General features: G+C 37.2%; 1 protein-coding gene across 1 annotated transcript in view; it reads right to left on the bottom strand.

Annotated features, from left to right (window-relative positions):
- Positions 1-4,444: 4,444 nt before the first annotated feature.
- Positions 4,445-22,169, bottom strand: part of OVCH1 (ovochymase 1) — a 49,414-nt gene continuing 31,689 nt past the window's right edge. The window contains 8 exon segments of the mRNA XM_073877759.1: positions 4,445-4,481; positions 6,424-6,498; positions 10,969-11,108; positions 11,822-11,957; positions 13,116-13,241; positions 17,484-17,708; positions 20,846-20,947; positions 21,271-21,427. Coding sequence (XP_073733860.1) covers positions 6,482-6,498; positions 10,969-11,108; positions 11,822-11,957; positions 13,116-13,241; positions 17,484-17,708; positions 20,846-20,947; positions 21,271-21,427 — 903 coding nt within the window. The 3' untranslated portion in view covers positions 4,445-4,481; positions 6,424-6,481.

The raw sequence follows: 22,169 nt of genomic DNA, 5'->3' as shown, positions 1-22,169 counted from the left end.
CCTCCAGCATTTCCCATCTCTGTAGATGCTAACCTCTCACACCAGAGTCATCCCTGATTTGCATATTTTTTTATTTGCATATTTAATCCCATACGCAATCTTCCCGGAAACCCTATTAGTTCTCTCTCCAGATCTGTCCACTTCACTTGCACTCCATTGGTGCCATCCTCTTCTAAGGCAGTATCTATTGTTGAAAACAGTACTAACAGAACATTCTGCAAGGATGGAACATTCTGTTCCATAGAATATAGAGGGCTGCCCACTATAGGAGTCACTCACCACATGCAGCAATTGAGCACTTAAATATGGCCAATACCATCTTTTATTTCATTTTAACTAATTTAAATTTAAATAACAACCTGGACTGGACAGTGCAGGTCTAGAATAACACAAGAGCCTCGTGACTTCACCCTGTCACCCAAAAACTCACTCCTGACACAGCAGCTAGAGCATCTTTCAAATTACTCCCTTGTCAAACACCTTTTACGGCCTCCCAGTGGATTGGAACAAAATTCAAACTCATTACCACAGCCCGAGCTGCACAGGGGGAAAGCCTCCGTCTCACCTCACTCCAGTCTGTCCTTGCTCAGTCTCCAATCACTCTGACCCCTGACACTACTCCAACTTACCAAGCTTTTTCCACATTCAAGGCCATTTTCTCACCTATTTTTTCATTGAATATTAACAAAGCGTCGGGAAGTGCTCTACCAACGTGCTGGAGATACAGCAACGAATACGAGATCAAGTCCTGCTCTCAGGAAATTTTCATTCCGTTGGAGGGAGACAGATTATAGACAAATACATACTCTGTCAGGTCATGATAAATGCCGAGAAGAAAAGATGGAGGAGACCAGTTTACATCGTGTGGTACAGGCCTTAGATGCAACATTGGAACAGACACCTTAATGAACTGAGGAAATGTACCCTTCCTCTGCAACTTACCTCCTTCAGATTACTTTGGACAAGGAGGAATTATTTGATTATTTATCATTATATAATATTATCATTTTCTTATTTATTGTCTGCCTTTCCAAGAGAAGATGGCAGAGATCATTTCTGACTTGTTCACCATTGTGTCTCCAGTGTGCCTAACCCATTAGGTCATGCTCGGTAATGAATGAATTCAAACTGTACATTTAATATAGTGTTTACTGGTTACTGATGTCTTACATTCACGGGGCAAATGAAAGAAGACCATGAATTTATTTTCATTAAAATATTGTAAAAGCATTGCAATGGAAACCATTTGGGTGTTAGGGACCACTTGATTTACACATACACAAATAATTAAAAACTAGTTAAAAACTGATGAATTCTACTTACATGAATAAAAAAATTTATTAAGAAAGGATATGTGGTTCCATATATGGGATAGCCTGTTTTGCTAGCTGGGAGATTAGCAACGGGAATCTATGTTCCATGGTTTAAAAATGCTTATTTAAATTGCATGTTTCATTGAAATGAAATTATATATATAAAATTGTATAAACTATCAAACTAATGTTAGCTTCCTTCTTACAGAGATTTATATAAGCTGATTATAAAAATATGACTAGTCTTATTTATAATCATTTGACACTTCTGAACAATGTTGCTAGATGGAAGCATACTAAAGAGTAAGAAAGAGGAAAGTAGCCCCTGACATTCAGAAACAGGTTTGGCACTCACAGCTAGACTATGTTGTTCTCCTGTTGGACATAAACAATCTCACAGAACAGCAACATCAGAAAGGACTCTTTGAACCTATGATAAGGTAAGACCAAAACAAGGTCATGTGCAACCACCAAAATACCAAACTTCGACCTCTCTTAAAATAAGGGCTTGCCACTTCTTTACCAAATGCAGTCTTACCCTTATTCAAGTCAGGCCTCCCTATGATTGAGATCCCATTCATAAAATTGCTCCACTACCTAACAGTGACCAGTCTAGAGCCAAGTCCACTTCCTTAGACCCTCTCCAAAATTACCTAACCAAAGCCCAAATCCTATAATCGTTCTAACCCCCTCTTACTGAGACAACCCATGGTGTGATCCTGGCATCTTTGGCTAAAGGGCACTGGCAAGAGGATTACAGGTTCTGATACTCATCTTAATCTTAAGGAGAATAGCTTGAAATGTTCCATCTGTCCCCCTACCCAACAGTAATTGCTTGAGATTCCTTGACAGGAACCAAATTCACTGATGGGAAAAAGTTAGGTACCCTTAGAATTTCAAAGCAAATTGCTGAGCTTATTGGTGTTATATATCTTATAATATTACAGGAGAGGTCATGTCCTGGAAAAAGATTGTATCAAAACTCTCCTCTAGCTCTTTGGAGAAGGTGGATTGTAAGGGCGTCCTGAGGAGCAGAACTTGTTGGAGAGTGAAGAAGGTGATGCAGTATTAGATTAAAAAATCTTTGGAAAGGTTTTCTTCTATGAGTCACTCTCAGAAAGGATATTGCCTGACAGTCAAGGGTGATAGACACCATGTGGCCAATAAATCTCTAAAGATTATTCAAACTAATTGGCTTTTTTCTCCTCTTAAATTTACCCTGGGTCTAAAAAGGGTCACTTTTACGGTGAAGATGAAATTTGAGTAAACAAATTTTCAAAAAGTTACCTAAAAATGCAGTTCAGAAATTGAAACCTCTTAAAATATAGGACTTCCTTAGAGAAACAAAATTAGGGTGCCCCCTAATGGCAAAATGAGATGGGAATCAGGCTAAAATCAGGAAGAGCTAGAATTACAGGTGAAGATCCAGTGAGTGTGGGCTCAAACTCATCCCACTGTGCTCAATAAAGCCCTGTGATTCTGATGAAGGATCTCATGAAAAATCACTGATAACAAATTATATGTTTCCCAAGGCAAGTGTAGGTCATATTTTCCACATATATGCACTGTATAAATGCTTATATAAATGCCACGTAATGTAGGCCAGTTAAGAAAGATCAGTTTACCAAGTAATCTTGACTGCGGATCTGGTCCATCATAAATACTGAAATAATCCCATTCACAGTTCCAAGATGCTTCTGTTGTAAAGTCTTTAATCACTGCCTTCATTTTATTTCCTGACTTGGAATAAAAAGTCCAAGTGCAGTTCAGCATGTTGGGATAAATATTAGGATAATTGGGAGATGTGATCTCAGTAGAACTAACTGGAATCAAATCCAATACTGGACATCCTTGAAGTAAAAAAGAAAAAAATTATTTAACACAATAATCCAGGAGCTGAGTTACTTTCTGAATCTAGTTTTAATGTCTGTAACTATGTCGTTACAACCTAAATGGTAGTATAATTTTATTAATCTGTCACTCTTTCTTCATATCCATAGTTCCTTATGTATACTGACACAGGATTTAAATGACTTTTGTTTTGAAAAACTGACCCCTCCTAAAGAAGACAGACTGAAGTTCTTTGATTTCATTTTACAAACTGTGAACTGCTAAATCACCCACATCCACATTTCAGTGTAGTCTGTTGCTTATATTTAATTAATATACAATCTTAATGTTCATGATCATGAGAAATAGATTTTATCATCTTCAGTCCACAGATGATAGTGATCTATTACTTTGATCTTCAACAGATATGTCCTAAGACTTTTAGGATTTCCCCAAATTTGCAAATGCCCCAATAATATTTCCCATACAGTGCAGAAAAAGAGAACTTCGACACCATTAAAATATGAGCAGAGAACAGGGCAAGCAGGTTGAGAAGTAGACCTGGGTCCTCAATAGACTGAATTTCTGAATAAATTATGTGCTCCTCAAGTTCAGCCTCACGGCACATACAATTCAAATTGCAAACATTTATCAGTTAGGGAAATTTGGATAGCTCTCAGATAGTTGAAACATAGACATTAAGATTCACAAGAGCTAAGGGGCTACACCAAAAAAGAGAATTGAAGAATTCAATTTTAGAGTAGACTTGGGCCTACACCAAAAGTCCTAGGTATCATCCAACCTGAAAGCAATGTCATCCAAAAATTGATTTACTTCATCAATAATCTTATCACCTTAGTTTCACTATGCAATGGTCCAGCGAAGAAGAAAACAAAAAATATATATGTAATCCAAAAGACAAAAAGTATACGGAAAGAATGGCAATGAATAGACTTCACATTAAAAAAAAAAATGGACTTCACGTAGCTACAAGGATTCCATTAACAAAACCAATGTGTTTCTCACCCAGTAATTAAGGTGCTACCTCCTCGCTCTCTATCCCCTAATGGGCCCAGGTCTCCACTACCCGCAAAGTTTGACATCAAGGCAATTAATACAAATACACATTTTACCATAAAGTGACTAGAATCAGACCACAAACACCTGAATGTTTTTAACAGAAATCAGAGTGCACTTCTTACTACCTAGTGTTTAGCAGCAGGGCATTCTCCACTCTATTTTCATAATATCATATAACCAAAGTCAGGCCAGCTGGATTCCTTACCTCCATCATAGTCTTACCTTGATCATTAACTTTGTTTTTTCCTCTCATGGAATCTAGAATAAGAGAATATTCAGTGTCAATACATCCAACTAAATACTTTCTATTTCTTTATTCTTCTGATTATAAAAGTGATATATGCAACTTATAAAAGAATTTCAAAGTACAGAGAGTTCAGAGAAAATAGTCTCCAATAGTCCCAGCCTGTAAATAACCAATATTCGTATTTTAACATAAACCTAGCCAGGTCTTTTCCTATGCTATGCATACATTTTTAAAAAATTTGTATGCCATTTTACACAATTAAAACCTTTTTCCTCCATTTAATTTATTGTGACCATTTTTCCATACTACTCAATATTTCACATAAATTTTAATGATTCCATATTTTTGATTCACATAGATATAACAATTCGTGTTGATACATTTTAATTTGTAATCTCAAAAATATGAATGATGGGAGTCAGATCTTTAAAAAACTACACACATGGGCTATAAATTTTGCTATCATTGTAAAATAGCTGCATTAATGGTTTTCTATGTTTATCTGAACACAGAAATTGAATATGTGTAATAACAATCTCCTGAGTTGACTCCTATTCATACATTGGCTCTCAGCCAGCAGGATTCCCATAAGCAAATGGATCCATTTCTTACCCATTCACTGGATAAGGAGCTACCTCCTTACCCTCTTTTCCCTAATCTGCCCCAGCTGAAATGTAATTTCCTTTATTCAAACAGTTATTGTGCACCAGCTATTTACGAGGCACAGTTGCAGGTTTTGGAGATAACAGCATTAAGTGTGAGATGCCTATCAGATATCCAAGTGGAGGGGGAGGCAACTGGTGATACAGAGCTGGAGGTCAAAAGTAAAAAAGAAGTTGGGAGTTATTTGCGTATCGATGGTAGTGAGAGCTAGGGATTGGGTAAGGTCACTAACGAGTGAGTACAGGTAAAGAAGAAATGAGAGTCAAGGACTGGGTCCAGAGACACCTCTACCTTTAGTGGTAGAGAAAATGAAGAGCAGCCAGCCAAGAGGCTCTGAAGGAGATCAGTGAAGAGGACAGCTAAGGAGAGTGGTTTCCTGGAGGCCAAGACAAGTAGACTCTAGAAGGAAGGAGAGCTCTTCTGTGCCAAACGCTGTTAGGGCTGAGAAGGATCTCTTGGTTCTGGACTTGGCAGGGAAGTCATTGGTAACTTTGGTAAGACCAATGCCTGTGGAATGGTAACAAAGACAGCCCTATGGGAATGGATCTAAGAAAAAAATAAGGGCAAAAGAGGAATAGAAATAAATCTCATGGAGTTCTGTGATAAGAAAACAAAGAAACTAAAGTTTTCCTACAATTCCATTGCCATCCTTTACCAAACTAAATAAGATCCCTCCACTGTATATTTTTACTGTACACTGTATTTTTCCTTCAAAACAATAGTTTTTTTTACTCTATATTTTTTCTATGTGATTATTTGATTATTGACTAGATTATAAACTCTACTAGGGCAGAGACTGTTACCAGACTAAATTAAATACTTTTAGTAGAAATGCCTCTCCAATTGTATTCCAATTAACATTTTTAATGAGTATAAACTGATTAATCTTAAGGACAAAAGCAATTCTAATAACCATTCAGAATTAAACCTAAATTGCAAATTAATAGTTCTCAATTTTCATAATGCTATCAGTGTCTTCACCCAAGTCACGGGAATGTTGGGCAAAGCATATTTTTCAATAATCTGGTTGCAACCAATATAAATGAACTGTCCATCAAACAAGTGAAAAAGCATATACTAGTACATTAAGAAAATTAATTTCAAAAGAGAAAATCTACTTGCAACTTTTATGCTAGGGATAAAAGTTTCCTCCTATATTGTTATAATCATCCAAGTACCCAGAAAAACAGACAAAATTCTTTGGTGCTTTAAGAAAAAATGACAGATCTGATCAATCTTTTACTTTATAGAGGTTTAGCTTGAGGCCTCCACAGATTACAGAAGTCATACCTTAAACACTGTCCTTTCCTTCTCCTCTAAAGCAGACAAAAGAGACAATTCAATCTGTTTAATGACAGATTCTTCCTAATAAAGTGCAAAACAAAAACATACACATAAACATATATGAAAGCAATAGGCTTACCAGAAATATGAAAAGAATATCTCAAAGAAAATTCTTCCATGGCCCAACTGACATTGTATGTGAAAATCAGCATGACTAGAGGACACTGAGATTTTAATGAAGGTGAATTTCCTCCACACAATTTTCCTAGCCCAAACTAAAGAAAAAACAAGCATACACAAATTTACCACTTATCAAAGCAAAGGTTATTGAGCAAAGTAAGAGAAAAAAATCTTATTTTTGAAATTACGAATTTATGCCATATCCACTCCCAAGAATATAAAAATGAGAAAATTAAGCAAAAGAAAACCCAATTAGAATAGAGAGAAAGATATTCCAGACTCTTGAATCTAAGCATTTCTTAGGACAGCACTCTAAACCAACTAGAGCACAGGACCCAGTTCCTACAATGGCTAGAATAACCTAGGTAGATCTCTTTAAAGTGATGTATTATAAAAGAAGACGACATGGTCTAGCTAGGTCCTCAGAGAACTAAACAATTATTCTGTCACCACACTGAAATAAAATAATCATATATAGGGAGCATCCTTGAGCCTTAGCTACATACAATCTTCATTTATCCACGGCATAGCCAAATGAATAAGAGGCAAGGTGTGGCAACTGGCATGCTTTCTATGACAAACCATTTCTAGCTTTAAGTGATCATACATAGTATTTTTCTGAAATAAACATTCTAACAAAGGTAGTTTGCTCTAACATTCAATAGGATCAAGGTTTCAAGTCAACAATCCTAAGAATTAAGCTTTTCTCTCTTACAGGAAAAACTCTGCTTTCTTTAGTAAACAGATGTCCACGGGATCAACTTCAATGTGACAAGAAACAAAGTAAGAGATTTAATTTAGATTATACAGGAACTGACAGGTGAATATTCACTAACATTTCTTATCTGTGAAAAGAGGCTAATGGTTAATCCAGGGCTTTAGGTTCTCAAAATCATGTGGGTCAATAGTTTGTCATCTCTTGGGAAATGAACAAAATAAAAATCAAAAGCTTTGGAGACTCTGGTTTTAATTTGAAATGTAATCACAGCTGCATCAAAGGTATTGGGGCCTATAAACTTATTTTTACAGATTTGAACTTTTCTAATACTGATTTGTAAACATTCCCTATGTTATTTACCTTAAACCTTTCTCAAACCTGTTAAAAATCCCAAGTTTGTTACTTGTTTTTAAATTTTGTTTCTATTGAGGCAGAAAAGTTTTTAATTATATAGGAATTTGATAATTTCCTATTTCTCCTATTGCTTTTATATGAGAAGGTCTTTCTGCATCAAAAGTTAATTACCCGTTTTTTCTACTTTGTAGGAAAAATGCCTAACTCTTTAATTGGCTCTGGTACAAAGTTATGAAAAATATAATTTATATTTTCCTCTCTGATTTGTAATGCCAAATGTATCATCTGTAAATATCTTATACTTTCCCTTTTGTTCTATTTATTTCTACTCACGTGTGTCTCTGTGTATGTACTACTCTGTTTTAATTATCATTGTTTTAAAGTATGTTTTAATATCTGATAATTTATCTCATCACAAAAAAAAAACAAAAACAAAAACAAAATCCTTTGGGGACTCTGGTTTTAACTTGAAATTTAATCAGGGCTGAGTCTCCCAAAACATTTTCAGTTAGTCCTATTTATTTTAAAGATAAATAGTTATTATTAGTTTCTATCTCACTCTCTGAAAAGAAAAATTCCCATGGGATTTTGCTGGGAAATACACTATGTTTATACATTAATTTGGTGAATTAATGTTAATTCTGTCTTCCAGTTTTAGAACATGGTACATTTCTCTGTTCATATCTTTATGCTTGGGTGTATGTGTGTAAAGTTTTATATCTGCACAATAAATCTCACATTTAATTTTAGGGTTATGTCAAAAAGAAAACCACGGGCCCAAAATGGAGTCACTTATGTGAGTCCACGTCACCAAACTGAGGCTTAATACCTAATCTAATTGCAGTTTCAACCTCCCCCAGAAATGCAGTCTGAACCAGTCAGTGGGGAATTTTCTGGTCAGTACCAATGAGATACAGTATCACACAGGCCCTCTCCATTCCCCAAAGGAAGAGGAGGTGATATGTATAAGAGCCCCTTTCTTTTCTTCTGCTAACCATCCTGCCCTCTTTCTATAAAATCCTTTCATTTTGTACAGCTCCTCAAAGCATCCCTCTACTTGCCAGATGGCATGCTGCTCGATGCTGGAGTCCCTTAATAAAGCCAGTTAGACCTTCAAATTTATTTGGTTAACTTTTGTTTAACAGTTATTCCTAGTTGTAGGTTTTTTGTCGCTAATTATAATTAAAATTAGTTTTCCATTACATCTTTTATTATTTTACTGTATGGTTTTAAGGATGTGGTTGCTGTATACTTAACCTATACCTATTTTTCCTCACATGGTAGTTTTATTATAAGTAGTACATTTTACAATATTAAACTATCCTTGCATTCTTGAGATAAATTATATTTGGTTACGTTTAAAATTGAGTAACCTATCGACCTCACGCATTGAATCAACTCCTGGAACTTGTATACCTCACTTGCAAAAATTGAAATTTTAGGAAGGAGATAGGAAATAGCACATATGTTTTATGAACATATTCTAAGAAAAACAGGTATATAGTTCATTAACATTAGAAAGTGTAACTAATACAGCTAACATACTCTTTCCCCTTTTTCCTTTATTTCTTTGTTCTTCCAAACTTTGTGTACTCTGACACCCCACTGATGGAGAGGCACTAGGGAAACAACCCTCTAATCTTTTCTTCTAAGCAACACAATTTTAAGAATCGGAATAAAAACATATATTTCTAATTCAAACATGACAGAAGTTTGCTTTCTTTTATATTACCGTGCATTCTCTCATTTAATTCTCAAAACAATCTCATTGGCAGTACCAGTAACAGACATCCTATAAGGCAAGAAAGGGAGAAGTGTAGATAATTTCCAAGGATACTAGAGGCAGATTCTGCATTCTCTCCACAAGAAGCTGAGGCCTCACGGATAGTATGTGGGCTCAGGAACCAGGAACTATCAGCATTTATTAACATTTCCTTAAGTAGAAACATGGAGATTTTTAGTGCGTCTACTTCTAGGATGGTAATGTAAGTCCAAAGAATAAAAGGATGGTGGTTTAGCAATTGGCTGTTTGATCAACTCTGGCAGGATCCTTTCTGCCGGAAGGAAGAGAGACATTGGCATCTGGGTCTCTCTTTGGGAGTCAAAGGTCAGCATCATGCCACACATCCTCTCCCTATGGGCAGCCATCTGGTTTCATCAGGTGTAGGTGTGCCTGACTAAGTAAATTAAGAATTTATAGCACACACGTGTGTGTGTGGTGGTAGAGCTAGGGGGTGTCTATTCTTGTCAATTACATAAAATGCTAAGATGGATCTTATTATTCTCTTGTCACAATTCAGGAAACAGAGTCTGAGAAAGCTTTGGGAACATTCCCCAAATCATTTAGCTACTATGTGGTAGAAGTGAGACTGGATCCAGCGCCATCAGGTTTCCATCTGGACTGCTATTATCACATCACATTGGGTAACATTGGTCAGCCAGTTCAAGCCCAATTTCATTCCCTTTGTCCCTAGTCATCTCCCAGTCGGGCCAAAGAGACTTAAATCTGCTATAGGATTCTTGGAAATGTGTTTGTTTTCTCGATGGTGTACTCCTTCTCTGTGTCCCTTCTCTTTTTCCTCTATGGAATGCCAAGAACTGAAATAGCCATTATGGAAACATTAGGGAAAGGCCAAGAGAACTGCCATACCTTCATCTTGACAGAGTTGAACTACTGAGTTTGTGGCACATCTGGAAAACTCTGGATTTTTCTTTCTTTCATAAAAATCAATTTAAGTCAATGTAATGAGGTTTCCAGCTACTAATTAATTAGCCCATTTAGTGCCCTTTCTGGTGGATATTATTTTGCCTGATTAATATTGTAGTCTCAATTTTTTTGTGTGTTACATTTGTCTAAAACTGCTTTATCCATTCTTTATTTTTAGTACTTCTGGGCAAGTTTAATCTAGGTATAACCCAAGTAAGCAGCACATAGTTGGGTTTTGTTTTTAACTCAATCTGAGAGAGTGTTAGTAAGGCTATTTCAGTATCACATAATTTACATCATCTGTAAGTCACATTGAATGCAAAAACATCTGGGAATATTTCATTAAAAAGTCAAGAGCATAGGGTGCCTGGGTGGCTCAGTTGGCTAAGCGACTGCCTTCGGCTCAGGTCATGATCCTGGAGTCCCGGGATCAAGTCCCACATCGGGCTCCCTGCTCGGCAGGGAGTCTGCTTCTCCCTCTGACCCAACCCCCTCTCATGCTCTCTATCTCTCTCTCTCTCATTCTCTCTCTCAAATAAATAAAATCTTTAAAAAATATCAAGAGCATAGTTCTTCATGGGATATTAGTTACCTATTAATTTTTTGCCTGATCCAAATCCTTCATAAACCCACATGTGACCCTGACAGGCCAAGGGCATCGGCTTCATCTGGGAGTTGATAATATCAAGGCAAATGACATGCTGTAAAGGGGCTGATAACTTCCAGTGGCAGCTATCGCACAGATAAAAGGAAGTCCGGAATGATTTCCAAATAGCACATACTGTGATTAACTTCGTTCAGAATTTTATGCATAACTGTTATTGATGCTATCTGCTTCCTTGTGCTTGGGTGAAAGAAAGATTTTTTTACTTTAAATTGTAACAGTTAAAAATATTTCTAATAATTTGTTAAGAGTTTTAATTAAGTTCACCTGTCCTGGTGAATGGCTGGTCAATCACGCATAGTCTTCTAAATTCTGGTCGGCAAATTGTCTGAATTTGCCCCAAACTCCCTCAAATCACATAAGTCTACTCAGGATTGATATTATACAAATCTTCACTTTTCACTTCACACTTTAAATTTATTCTATTGTTTAATTCGAGGAAAGTTCTCTATTTTGGCAATTCAAGAACAATTAATTGAGTACCTAATATGTGCCAGAAGACCATCTACATACATTATTTCAAACTCTAAAACTGTTTTGATAGAGATTTGACTTTCTACTTGACCTAATAAATGATCTCTTTTGTGGAGGAAGTACACAATTTATCAACAGGGACAATCTTACATTCAGTTTTTGTATACTGAAGGCCTCAGACCAGGGATTACCTCAAAGTCTATTCTTCAAGGAGAGGAGGTGGAAAATAATGCCTGAAGCAAGGGTTGCTGCTAGTCAAGGGATCATTCACAAACTTCTTTCATCATAATAAACATTCCTTCTTCACCTCATAACGGTTCTGTGAGAGTATCTTGGGATCTGTATAATTCCTCCTGGTTTAGTCAGGATAACATCCTCCCAAGTTGCTGTACGTTCTTGGTTTGAACTCTGGAGAAGTTTGGGAGTTTTGCTGCCCTTTGGACCTAAAAATAAAGAAAAAAAAAAAGGCAATGAAAATAAAATTAATTTTTGAGAGGCTTATTATATGCCTTTTCAGATCAGAGAAGTCACTTTCCCTCCCTGTTTTAGAAAAAACGTTAACAGAAGTGGTTATTTTCACTGAAAAGTCTCTATCTGAATCATTCAGAGATACAGAGAACAGCAGTTCTCTCAGAATTGTCTCTGGCCTCAAGTCGACGGAAGATAATGTGGAAAAACTATAGATAATGCCAGTTCTTTGCACAATTTAATCTAAAAGCAACATTCTTATGGTATTTTTAGGAAAACGCTTTCATGTGATATGCACGCTTCTCTTTATTACTCACTGAACTTTTTTCCCCAAGTATATCTCTGCAACGCTTTTTGGTGCCAAGAAGAGAAATTAGCTTTCAGTTACTTATACTTAATGAAAGTCAAAAAGCCTTATTAAGGAACGCCTGGGTGGCTCAGTCGGTTAAGTGTCTGCCTTTGGCTCGGGTCATGATGATCCCAGGGTCCTGGGATCGAGTCCCGCATCAGGCTGCTTGCTCAGCAGGGAGCCTGCTTCACCCTCTGCCTGCTCCCCCCTGCTGTGTGCTCTCTCTGACAAATAAATAAATACATAAAATCTTAAAAAAAGCCTTATTAATTACTTGTTCTAAAATGCAATCTGATAAGTCTGAATTGCATAGCATTTACATTTACAATGGTAGCATCTAATATTTGTGTAGTTTAACTTAAAAACTCATTCTAACCTTTTATTGTTATAATATCACTATAAAGAAAACTTTAATACAGAGATAATAAATTATCCATAGCTAGTCAACCAGCTAACAGAATTCTTACATTCTAATCCACAGAATAGGCCATGTCTGTGGCATAAAATCACGTCACAATAAAAAATGTTGTCTCGAAATCAACATATCGGAGCCACATCCAGAAATCACAATTCTGGATGATTTACAAGTCAGTCAAGTTATCCACTGAGCAGTTTCTCTTCTGAATCTGACCAATTTCAGATCCCTTAAATAGATTTTCCTTTCAAACATAAACTCCCCACAGAAACACCATTTCTTACAAAACAATGTATATGTTTTGAAACAGCTCTAAAAAGAAAAACATTGATTTTTAACTTTATGAGTTTATAAAAGGATGAAGCATACCTTGGACTCTAAAGACAATATAACTTATGCCCAAAGCACCCTGCACAAGAGAATGAAATGCCACTCTCACCAGTGGTCCAGAGCTCATGAAAATCATTGGGTAAAGCCCTCTTCCACATAATTCACCTAGGTTTAAAAAATGAAATCTAGTAAAACACAAGAATTTAAAAAAAGTTTTAGCAGTTTCTCTGCTTAGGTATAGCAATTATTTTTAGTGAAATATCTTTGACATGTAACATTGTATAAATTTAGAGTGTACACCATGTTGATTTGATACATTTATGTATTGTAATAGGACTGCCATTCTAGTGATAGTTAGCTTCTATCACCTCTCATAATTGCCATTTCTTTTTTGTAGTGAAAATAATTAAGATCTAGTCCCTCAGCAAGTTTGATGATTATAATACAAATGTTGACTATATTCACTATAGTGTGCCTTGGATCTCCAGGACTTGTCTACTAGTTAAAAGTTTATACCCATGAGGGAGGAATTTATTTCACTCTGCAAAATAAGGGAAACAGGGCTCCGGAACTCAAGTGACTCACCCAAAGTCAGACTGGTAGGGTGGGGACTCAGGATCTAAACCCAAGCCCATGAATCCAGTACTCATCGTAGTCTGCTGTGTCCTATTGATCCCTTGAAGGACAGTAGGAAGTAAATTATTTCATCTTTTTAAAATGATGCTGATATGCCATTTTTCTTCTAGTAAAGTAACCTACTTATTAAAAATACCACACTCTGAAAAATCTATGGTGGAAAAACTTCTACCTGAAAATTTATTCTATCTCTACAGTCAATCTTCTTTTGTTTGCTTTAGGTTGAGAACCTGAGTCAAAGCTGAAAGGGAAAATTATAACCATAATTCTAAAACAATTCAGAGGGCTGCTTAAGAAGGTGTGAAAAGAACCTGTGATCTTCTTAGGATCAAACTCCTCTACTCTTAATAAGTCACTATCATCCTACACCTGATCAGAAAGACATTTGCTGGTTATACTACATTTGGCCGTATGACACCTACATCCCAGATTCTTCTCTTTCTTCCCACTTCATTTTCCCCATAGCTCATCTACCTAATACACTGCATATTTTATTTTCTTATTATGTGTCCACTCCCCAGTGGAATATAAGCTTGATAAGGGCAGGGATTTCTTTTGTCCATTTTGCTCACTACTGAATCCCAACAAACAAGAAGAGTGGGTCTCTAGTCCCCAGTAGATCCTCCTTACAAGTATTTGTGGAGCAAGAAAAGGAAGAGATTATATCTGAGAAGAAGAAAAGAACAAAATATATTAGATGGCATGACACATTAGGGTAAATGCTGTTGAAATATTATTATTACTTTTTAAAGATTGTATTTATTTATTTGACAGAGAGAGAGATAGTGAGAGCAGGAACACAAGCAGGGGGAGCGGGAGCGGGAGAAGCAGGCTTCCTTCCGAGCAGGGAGCCCCATGTGGGGCTCGATCCCAGAACTCTGGGATCATGACCTAAGCCGAAGGCAGATGCTTAATGACTGACCCACCCAGGTGCCCCAAAATATTATTTGAAAAATGATCAAATACTTATTTGTAACAAGTATAGATCAATGCAGCTGTTGAATGAGTGAGTTGCTGGCTCCCACAGGGTAAAAGATGGCATTTTACAGTATAGAAGAACACTATCTGGCTTGAATAAGGGGTAATACCTCCATTATGGTCTCGTAGTTCTCCTAGCTATCATCTAAAGAGATAGAACCATTCTACAAGGTTCAAGTTGACAATTTCAAATCAAATAAATGCTATGTTGGAAAATTATAGGGATTCTTCCGTTAATCCACAACATAGCCAACCATGGTTTTCAATAGGTTATAAAGATAAAGGTAAGTTTTCCCAGAAAATGTTTCTTTTTAGATGAGAATCTAGTATAGGATACAGTGCTACAAGTTGGAAAGAAAATCATTTTTTTCTTAAAGCAAAAGATACAACATCACTTTACCATATAAGGAAAAACATTTCAGCAGGATTAAAGAAGTTTGTAATTAAATTTTTTTCTTGAACTCAGATTGAACAATATTTAAAGAGCAATGAGATAAATCAAAGATCAAAGATGTTTATAGACAGATTTAAACAACTTTTTAAATGTTTACATCAACATATAATAAAGATTAAAGATGTGCCTGAGTGGCTCAGTTGGTTAAGCGTCCAACTTTTGGTTTTGGCTTAGGTCATGATCTCAGGGTCATGAAATCAAGCCCTGTGTCAAGCTTCATGCTTAGCGGGGAGTCTCCTCTCTCTCCCTTTCCATTCCTCTTTGCCCTTCCCCTCACTCACGAGCACTCTCTCTCTCAAATAAATAAATAAATAAATAAATAAAATCTTCAAAAAAATGAAAGGAAAATAGCAACTTTATGAATAAATACTTGCAACTTATGACAAAGGAAAATATATGTATAACAGCTTTTATAAACCAATAAAAATACTCAGAAAATGGATGATAGTGACAAGAAATAAAAAATACAAATAGCTAACATATGAAAAAAATTCATTAATGATTAAAAAAGTAAAAGTGCCTATCAAACTGATATTATTCAGTTATACTCATGGTGCAAGAGGCTCCCATTTTTGCTGATGGCAGTGAAAACTGATTTAGCTTTTCTGAAGAGTAATTTATCAGTATACACTTGTGAAAAAAATTATGCTATGTCTCTAGGCACGATTCTAATTTGGGAAGATACAGTAAGGGACAAAATAGCAAGATCCCTGCTTTCATGAATCTTTTATTTTAGCAGGTAAATAAAGAAGATGATTTCAAATAGAGATCAAGGCTACAAGTTGAAATGATCCACATAATATGATGAAAAAGACTTTGGGAGGGAATGAATGGCGCTATTTTAGACTGAGAAGTCCTCTTTGAGGAGGTGACCTATCATTCATTCACTCACTCATTGAGTGCCTTCTAAGTCTCACATACTATTCTAAACCCTGGAGAGTCTTCAAATGAGGAGACGGAAGTTTTAGCCCTCCGAAAGCTCACATTCAATAGAGAAAACACAAACCACAACCATGAATAAAAGTCATAATGTTGGAAAATAGTAAGTGCTAAAGAAAAGGGCGAGGCACGAAGAACTACCCAGCCAGGAGGTGATGCAGTTGACAGCAATTAAGGTAGGCCTCGTTAAGAAGGTGATATCTAGTCAAGCCTTGAGGGAGGTGAGGGACAGGTCGAGAAGGAGCTCTCTGAAGAGCTAGGTCGAGGAGCGGGACAAGGGCCCTGAGGTGAGAATGACAGCTCCTGATCATGTGAGTCAGGGAGGGGGACGCAAGGTCGTGCTTGGGATTTTGAATTTTATTCCAGCTACAAGAAGACCTGGAGCTGTTTTAATCAAGGTAGATGGGGAAGGCCTTCTGATCGCAGGAGAAAAATGTACAAAGTGAATAGGCCAGATTATTAATAGCTTCGTTCCACAGTCTAAGTGAGACAGTATTTTTTAAAAAGATTTTACTTATTTGAGAGAGAGAGAGAACATGAGAGCAGGTGGAGGGGCAGACAGAGAAGCAGACTCCCTGCTGAGCAGGGAGCCCGGGACTCAATCCCGGGACCCTGGGATCATGACAAGGCAGATGCTTAACCAACTGAGCCACCCAGGTGCCCCTAAATGAGACAGTATTTATAAAGATTCTTTAAATAAATGTTTATGTCCTCTAACTCAATGGTTTAATCTCAGAATTTATCCCAAGAACACAATCTCCCCCTCAAGAGCACCTCCCTGGCCTCCATACACTCCCGAATCCAGCACACACACACTGACATGTTATTAGCAAATATTTTTAATTCTTCCAATGTAAAAGCCTTTAATATATTTTGCTTTATTTTAAAATCCAACACCCACCCCCCATCTGATTTTTAACCATCTTAACTCCTCTATCGGATACATTTCAGGCATCCTGGCATGGTTCTGGTATGCTTGAAGAACTTGAGCTCTCACACACTCACACTCAACCTCTAGTACACCTGTTTTGTAAATTCAAGTTTTGAAACTATTAAGTGTGCCTAAAAGAAAGAAAGAAAGAAAGAAAGAAAGCACAGAAAGAAAGACAAAGAAAGAAAGACAGAAAGACAGACAGAAAGACAGAAAGACAGAAAGACAGACAGAAAGAAAGACAGAAAGACAGAAAGACAGAAAGACAGAAAGACAGACAGACAGACAGACAGAAAGAAAGAAAGAAAGAAAGAAAGAAAGAAAGAAAGAAAGAAAGAAAGAAAGGCATGCCTATTACATGAATCAACACTTTGGTGATAGTGGTACCCAAGTCAAGCTCTCTCGTGATTGTAAGCTGCCTATACAGAAAAGGCTCCCAGCACAGGGTTGAAATGCCAGCAAGAATTACCTGACACCCTTCTCTCATCATGGCTTTCTTCGTAAATAGTCATAACTGAATCTGGACACACAGGAGACCAAGGCAGTGACAGGTACTCAACTGTCAATTTTGCCATACTGTTCGGGGACACTCTGAGCACCCAAGAACATTCCAGTTCTCCTCTATAATCCAGTGGATATCCTGGAGTTGAGAAAAAGCCTCTGGGCTCTTCTAGTTCCACCTCAGAGTAACAACCTACAATTCAGAGCACACAGACACCAGGGACCAACATGAACAAAGCAAAGCACGGATCTAACACAAACTTGAAAAATTTAGGCTTGCAAGAAGAAAATTAAAACTTTATTACTCTCTGTTACATGTCCTTGGGTAAAAATGATCATCCCATTTAATGTGTCCTATTTTCTTGAAATGAGGTTGTAAGAGTAGAATTTAAATTATCATTATTTAAAATTTTTCACTGAATCTTTTAAATGCCTTAGGAGATGCACAGTGGGAATGCACTCTCTACTTCCCGCATGCTTTCATTTCCTTCCTTCTTTGAGATGCTACTGAAGGTCTGTTCCTAAAAGCTTCACTAATTTCACTGAGCATTTATCTTGCTGGGACAAATGATTACATTCGTGGAATTCATGACTGAGATAAAAAAAAGGAGGATGTGCTGCATACATTTGAATGTCTCTCACTTCTTCCACTTGCTCTTAAGTCCAAGGGCACCTTTGGACCTGCAAGGCTACCTGCAGAGCTTCAGATGCCAGGGTCTCTCTGGTCCACTGGCCCTGCAGTTAGCTGCTGTTCCTTCAGCTTACACCCTCAACTCCTCCTCCTTCCCCTCTGTGTATTCCCTCGACAAAAATCCTCTGAGCAATTACAAATTGAAATACTCTGTATTCAAATGAACACATTTTAATGTCTGAGTATGAATTAATACATGCATTATTATATATGCTTTGCCATAGAGCAATTAACGACCTCAGGTGACACATACATAAATATACTTTCATGAAGAGTAGAAATGAAGAGTGGCAGAAGGTGAAGAAGGGAAATGAAATGTTGTAAGAATTCAGGATTCTATTCAATTGCCTAGTCCTGTTACCTCTTTGCAAATTCTCTCTTTCATTTAGATGGCTACTATAATCTAATTTAGATATTTATAGATCTACTTTGATTTAACTGTAACCTAACTGATTTCCCAGTCTCTAATCTTCCCCCACACTGTGCCCTCCAATCTGGGATAGCATATGAAACAAGAGAATTAAATTCTTTCCTTGCTCAAAACAACTGAAATTGTGAGTCTGGGCCCAAATGTCTTTTCAATCATTTTTTTCCTGTCCCCATGAATCCTCTATGACAAATCTGCCTAGAAAATGAACCAAATCATGTAAAGTCATGAACTCCCAACCAGTCACTTCTTTTTATAAATGGGCTAACAATCCTCATGTGTAAAAAGCCAGTGATGGGAGTGGGTGGATGCTAAAGATAGAGGATAGTCCCAACATTTTCTCTTATAGAATATTCCCAGAATTAAAACAAAACAATACCCTTTCTCATGTGAAACTTGCAAAGTTCTTTGGCATTCACATGTATTTCTGAACATACACAAATGAGAAACATCTCCAGTTACACTATTAAAATGGTGTTCAGGGCACCTGGGTGGCTCAGTCGGTTAGGCGACTGCCTTCGGCTCAGGTCATGATCCTGGAGTCCCGGGATCGAGTACTGCATCGGGCTCCCTGCTCAGCGGGGAGTCTGCTTCTCCCTCCAACCCTATCCCCTCTCATGTGCTCTCTCTATCTCTCATTCTCGCTCTCTCAAATAAATAAATAAAAATCTTAAAAAAGAGTGTTCATTTTCTATAGCCCGAATGGAATAGCAATTCAATGAATACATTAGTTGGTCACTGCTGGCCACCACTTGTTGACTATTGTCATTCATCATGCCATCTCTATTTTAAGTGCTTGACATGAATTCACTTACTTATGCACTAATTAAAATTGTTCATTTAATTCAAATCATCGAAATCATTAGGTTTTAAGATCTTGGACCTAAGTCTGCGCTCCATCTCAACCCCAATTCCAGATTCACTTTTAATCAAATAGGACCCTTTGATTCTTATGTTTTCAGACCATACCACCCACAAATGGTCCCCAAATTACCCCTTCTTATTCCTAGATTTTAGCAGTCATTTTCTCCAACACTATTTCTGCCACAAATCCTGCTGAATTTCAGTAGCCATAGAGATGATGAGCCCATCACTGAGGCTTCTCAATTTCTCAACTTCCTTCCAATGATCTTGTTCTCCACCCGACTTCAGCCACCCACCCCTGCAGGGAACCCCTCAGGACCTGGCCCCCAGCAGTAACACCAAGCCTTCCATAGCTCCATTTCAGGCACTGCTGTCTCCATCCACAATCTTCCATCTTCTCAGCTCCCTCCAATGCTCCTTTCACCTTTTGAGACTTGCTAGTCATCTATCCAACCACCTGTTCTTTGTCCCTAACTCATCTCTCACCCTCATTCACTCTTTTCCTAGCTTAAATTCCAACAATACATCATTTTAATCCCTTCCTCTTACATGCTTTCAATACCCTTATAATCTTGTGTACTTGGGAAAACCCATTCTGATTGAATCTACCTTCTATGTGTTCTGCATCCAGGTGCTACCCCTCAGTGTCTCCAGAAGAAAACATACAACTAAGCTAACTGGTCAGTCTCCCTCTAAATTTGTGATCATTAATCTCAGAGGCTTTTATGTTGCCCAGCAATCTTCCCAGTTGTCTACTGGCCTTGACGTATGTGAGGTGGATGGGGGCAGAGATGGGTGAGAACGAAGAGGCTGTGGCCACCTGGAAACCAAGAATGATGGCATCATAGAATTTTCATCTCCCTACAGGTCTATTACAGACTTCTAATTCTCCAGTTGCAGCTTGATCTTAACAAAAAATAAAAAATCCCATTAGCAAACAGACACTGACAATTGTGGGGGAATCATGAGTGACTAACACTGACGCTGATTGTGGTTCTCTCATATCCAGAGTCCTCACCTAGCGAGATACCTGAAAATCTAAGGACCTTTGTTTATGTAGGAATAAATGGATCAGAGGTCAGAATAATTCTATGTACTCCTCCACAATTCAAGCATTTCACAACGACAAGATTTTTTTTTTTTAACCTACAATGGCTATATCTGTGGGGGTAGAAAAGAAACCCAGACGGTCATAGTAACAACACTCCCCTTCTTCAGTTTAAACTACCAGCCAGAATGAAAACACAGGGCTTATCCCATTCCAAAGAAAATTAGCGAACCCAGACATGCCACGCTTTTGCTAAATTCTTACTAGCTGCATTAAGCGGATAACACAAACATCTATTACCTGGTCCAGATGCATTGTCTGTTGAGGGTGTGGGTGGTGGCAACTGTTGTCTTGGTAAGATTTTGCTTTCATTATTTATCTGAAGTGAAGCAGGACCTGCACCTGGAGAGACCATATTAAAAATAAATAAAGATGAAAACCTCGAAACAAAATGTAGTCTATACCAAAACAGCTTTTGTCAAAAGAAAATGCAAATCTAGGATTACAGCAGCCTCAGGAAAAGTCAGTTTTACTCTCACTCTGCCCAAGGGAGAACATATTCTTACAGAATTTTAATGAGCATTTTAATGTTTTAGAAACTAAAATAAATGAAATACTACTCTGTTTTTTTTCCTTTCATAATGCTGATTTCTACCACACTCACTTCTCACAAACCTACTCTAAAGAAAGAGGAATTGTCTTCATAATATCTGAAAAATATTTACCTTTGATTTTGGATTGGATCCAGTCCAAGAAGACACTCGCCCTGGCAAATACACCTGGCTTCCTTGGCTGGGCACAGCCAGCTCCCCAGCCGGCAATGCCATACAGGACAAAGGGACCTTTTTCATGTCTACATACCAATGGGCCACCAGAGTCTCCCTGAAAGATCAAGAAAATGTGTTCTAAAAATTAATCAGAGCTCCTGCTTTCAATTTTGGAACAGGAATAATCAATAATTTATTCGTAACACATTTCTTTAATTTAAAAATATTAATACTTTGTCAATTCATATACCTTAGAGTACTTAAACTCAAATAAATAAAATCACAAAGATATTACAACTGATACCACAGAAATACAAAGAATCATGGGACTACTATGAATAATTACACACCAAAAAATTGGATAACCTGGAAGAAATAAATTCCTAGAAACATACAAACTGCCAAGACCAAATCATGAGGAAACAGAGAATCAGAACAGACCAATATGAGCAAGGAGATTGAATCACTACTCCAAAAACATCTCAATAAAGAAAAGCTCAGGACCAGATGGCTTCACTGGTGAATTCTACTAAACATTTAAAGAATTAACTTCATTCCTCAAACTCTTCCCAAAAATTGAAGAGGAGGGAACACTCTAAAACTCATTAGATAAGGTCAGAATTACCCTGATACCAAAGCCAGATAAGGACATCACAAGAAAAGAAAACTAGAGGCCAATATCCCTGATGAACATAGATGTAAAAATCCTCAACAAAATACTAGCAAACTAAACTCAACAGCACATTAAAAGGATCATACACTATGATCAAGTGGGATTTATTCCAGTGATACAAGGCTAGTTCAACATACACAAATCAATGAATATGATACACCACATTAATGGAATGAAAGTTTAA

Source organism: Callorhinus ursinus, unplaced genomic scaffold, assembly GCF_003265705.2.
Source record: "Callorhinus ursinus isolate GAN/ISIS: 27379988/994484 unplaced genomic scaffold, GSC_fseal_2.0 scaffold27, whole genome shotgun sequence".
Classification (NCBI taxonomy): Eukaryota; Metazoa; Chordata; class Mammalia; order Carnivora; family Otariidae; genus Callorhinus; species Callorhinus ursinus.
This window is presented reverse-complemented; position numbering and strand designations above follow the sequence as displayed.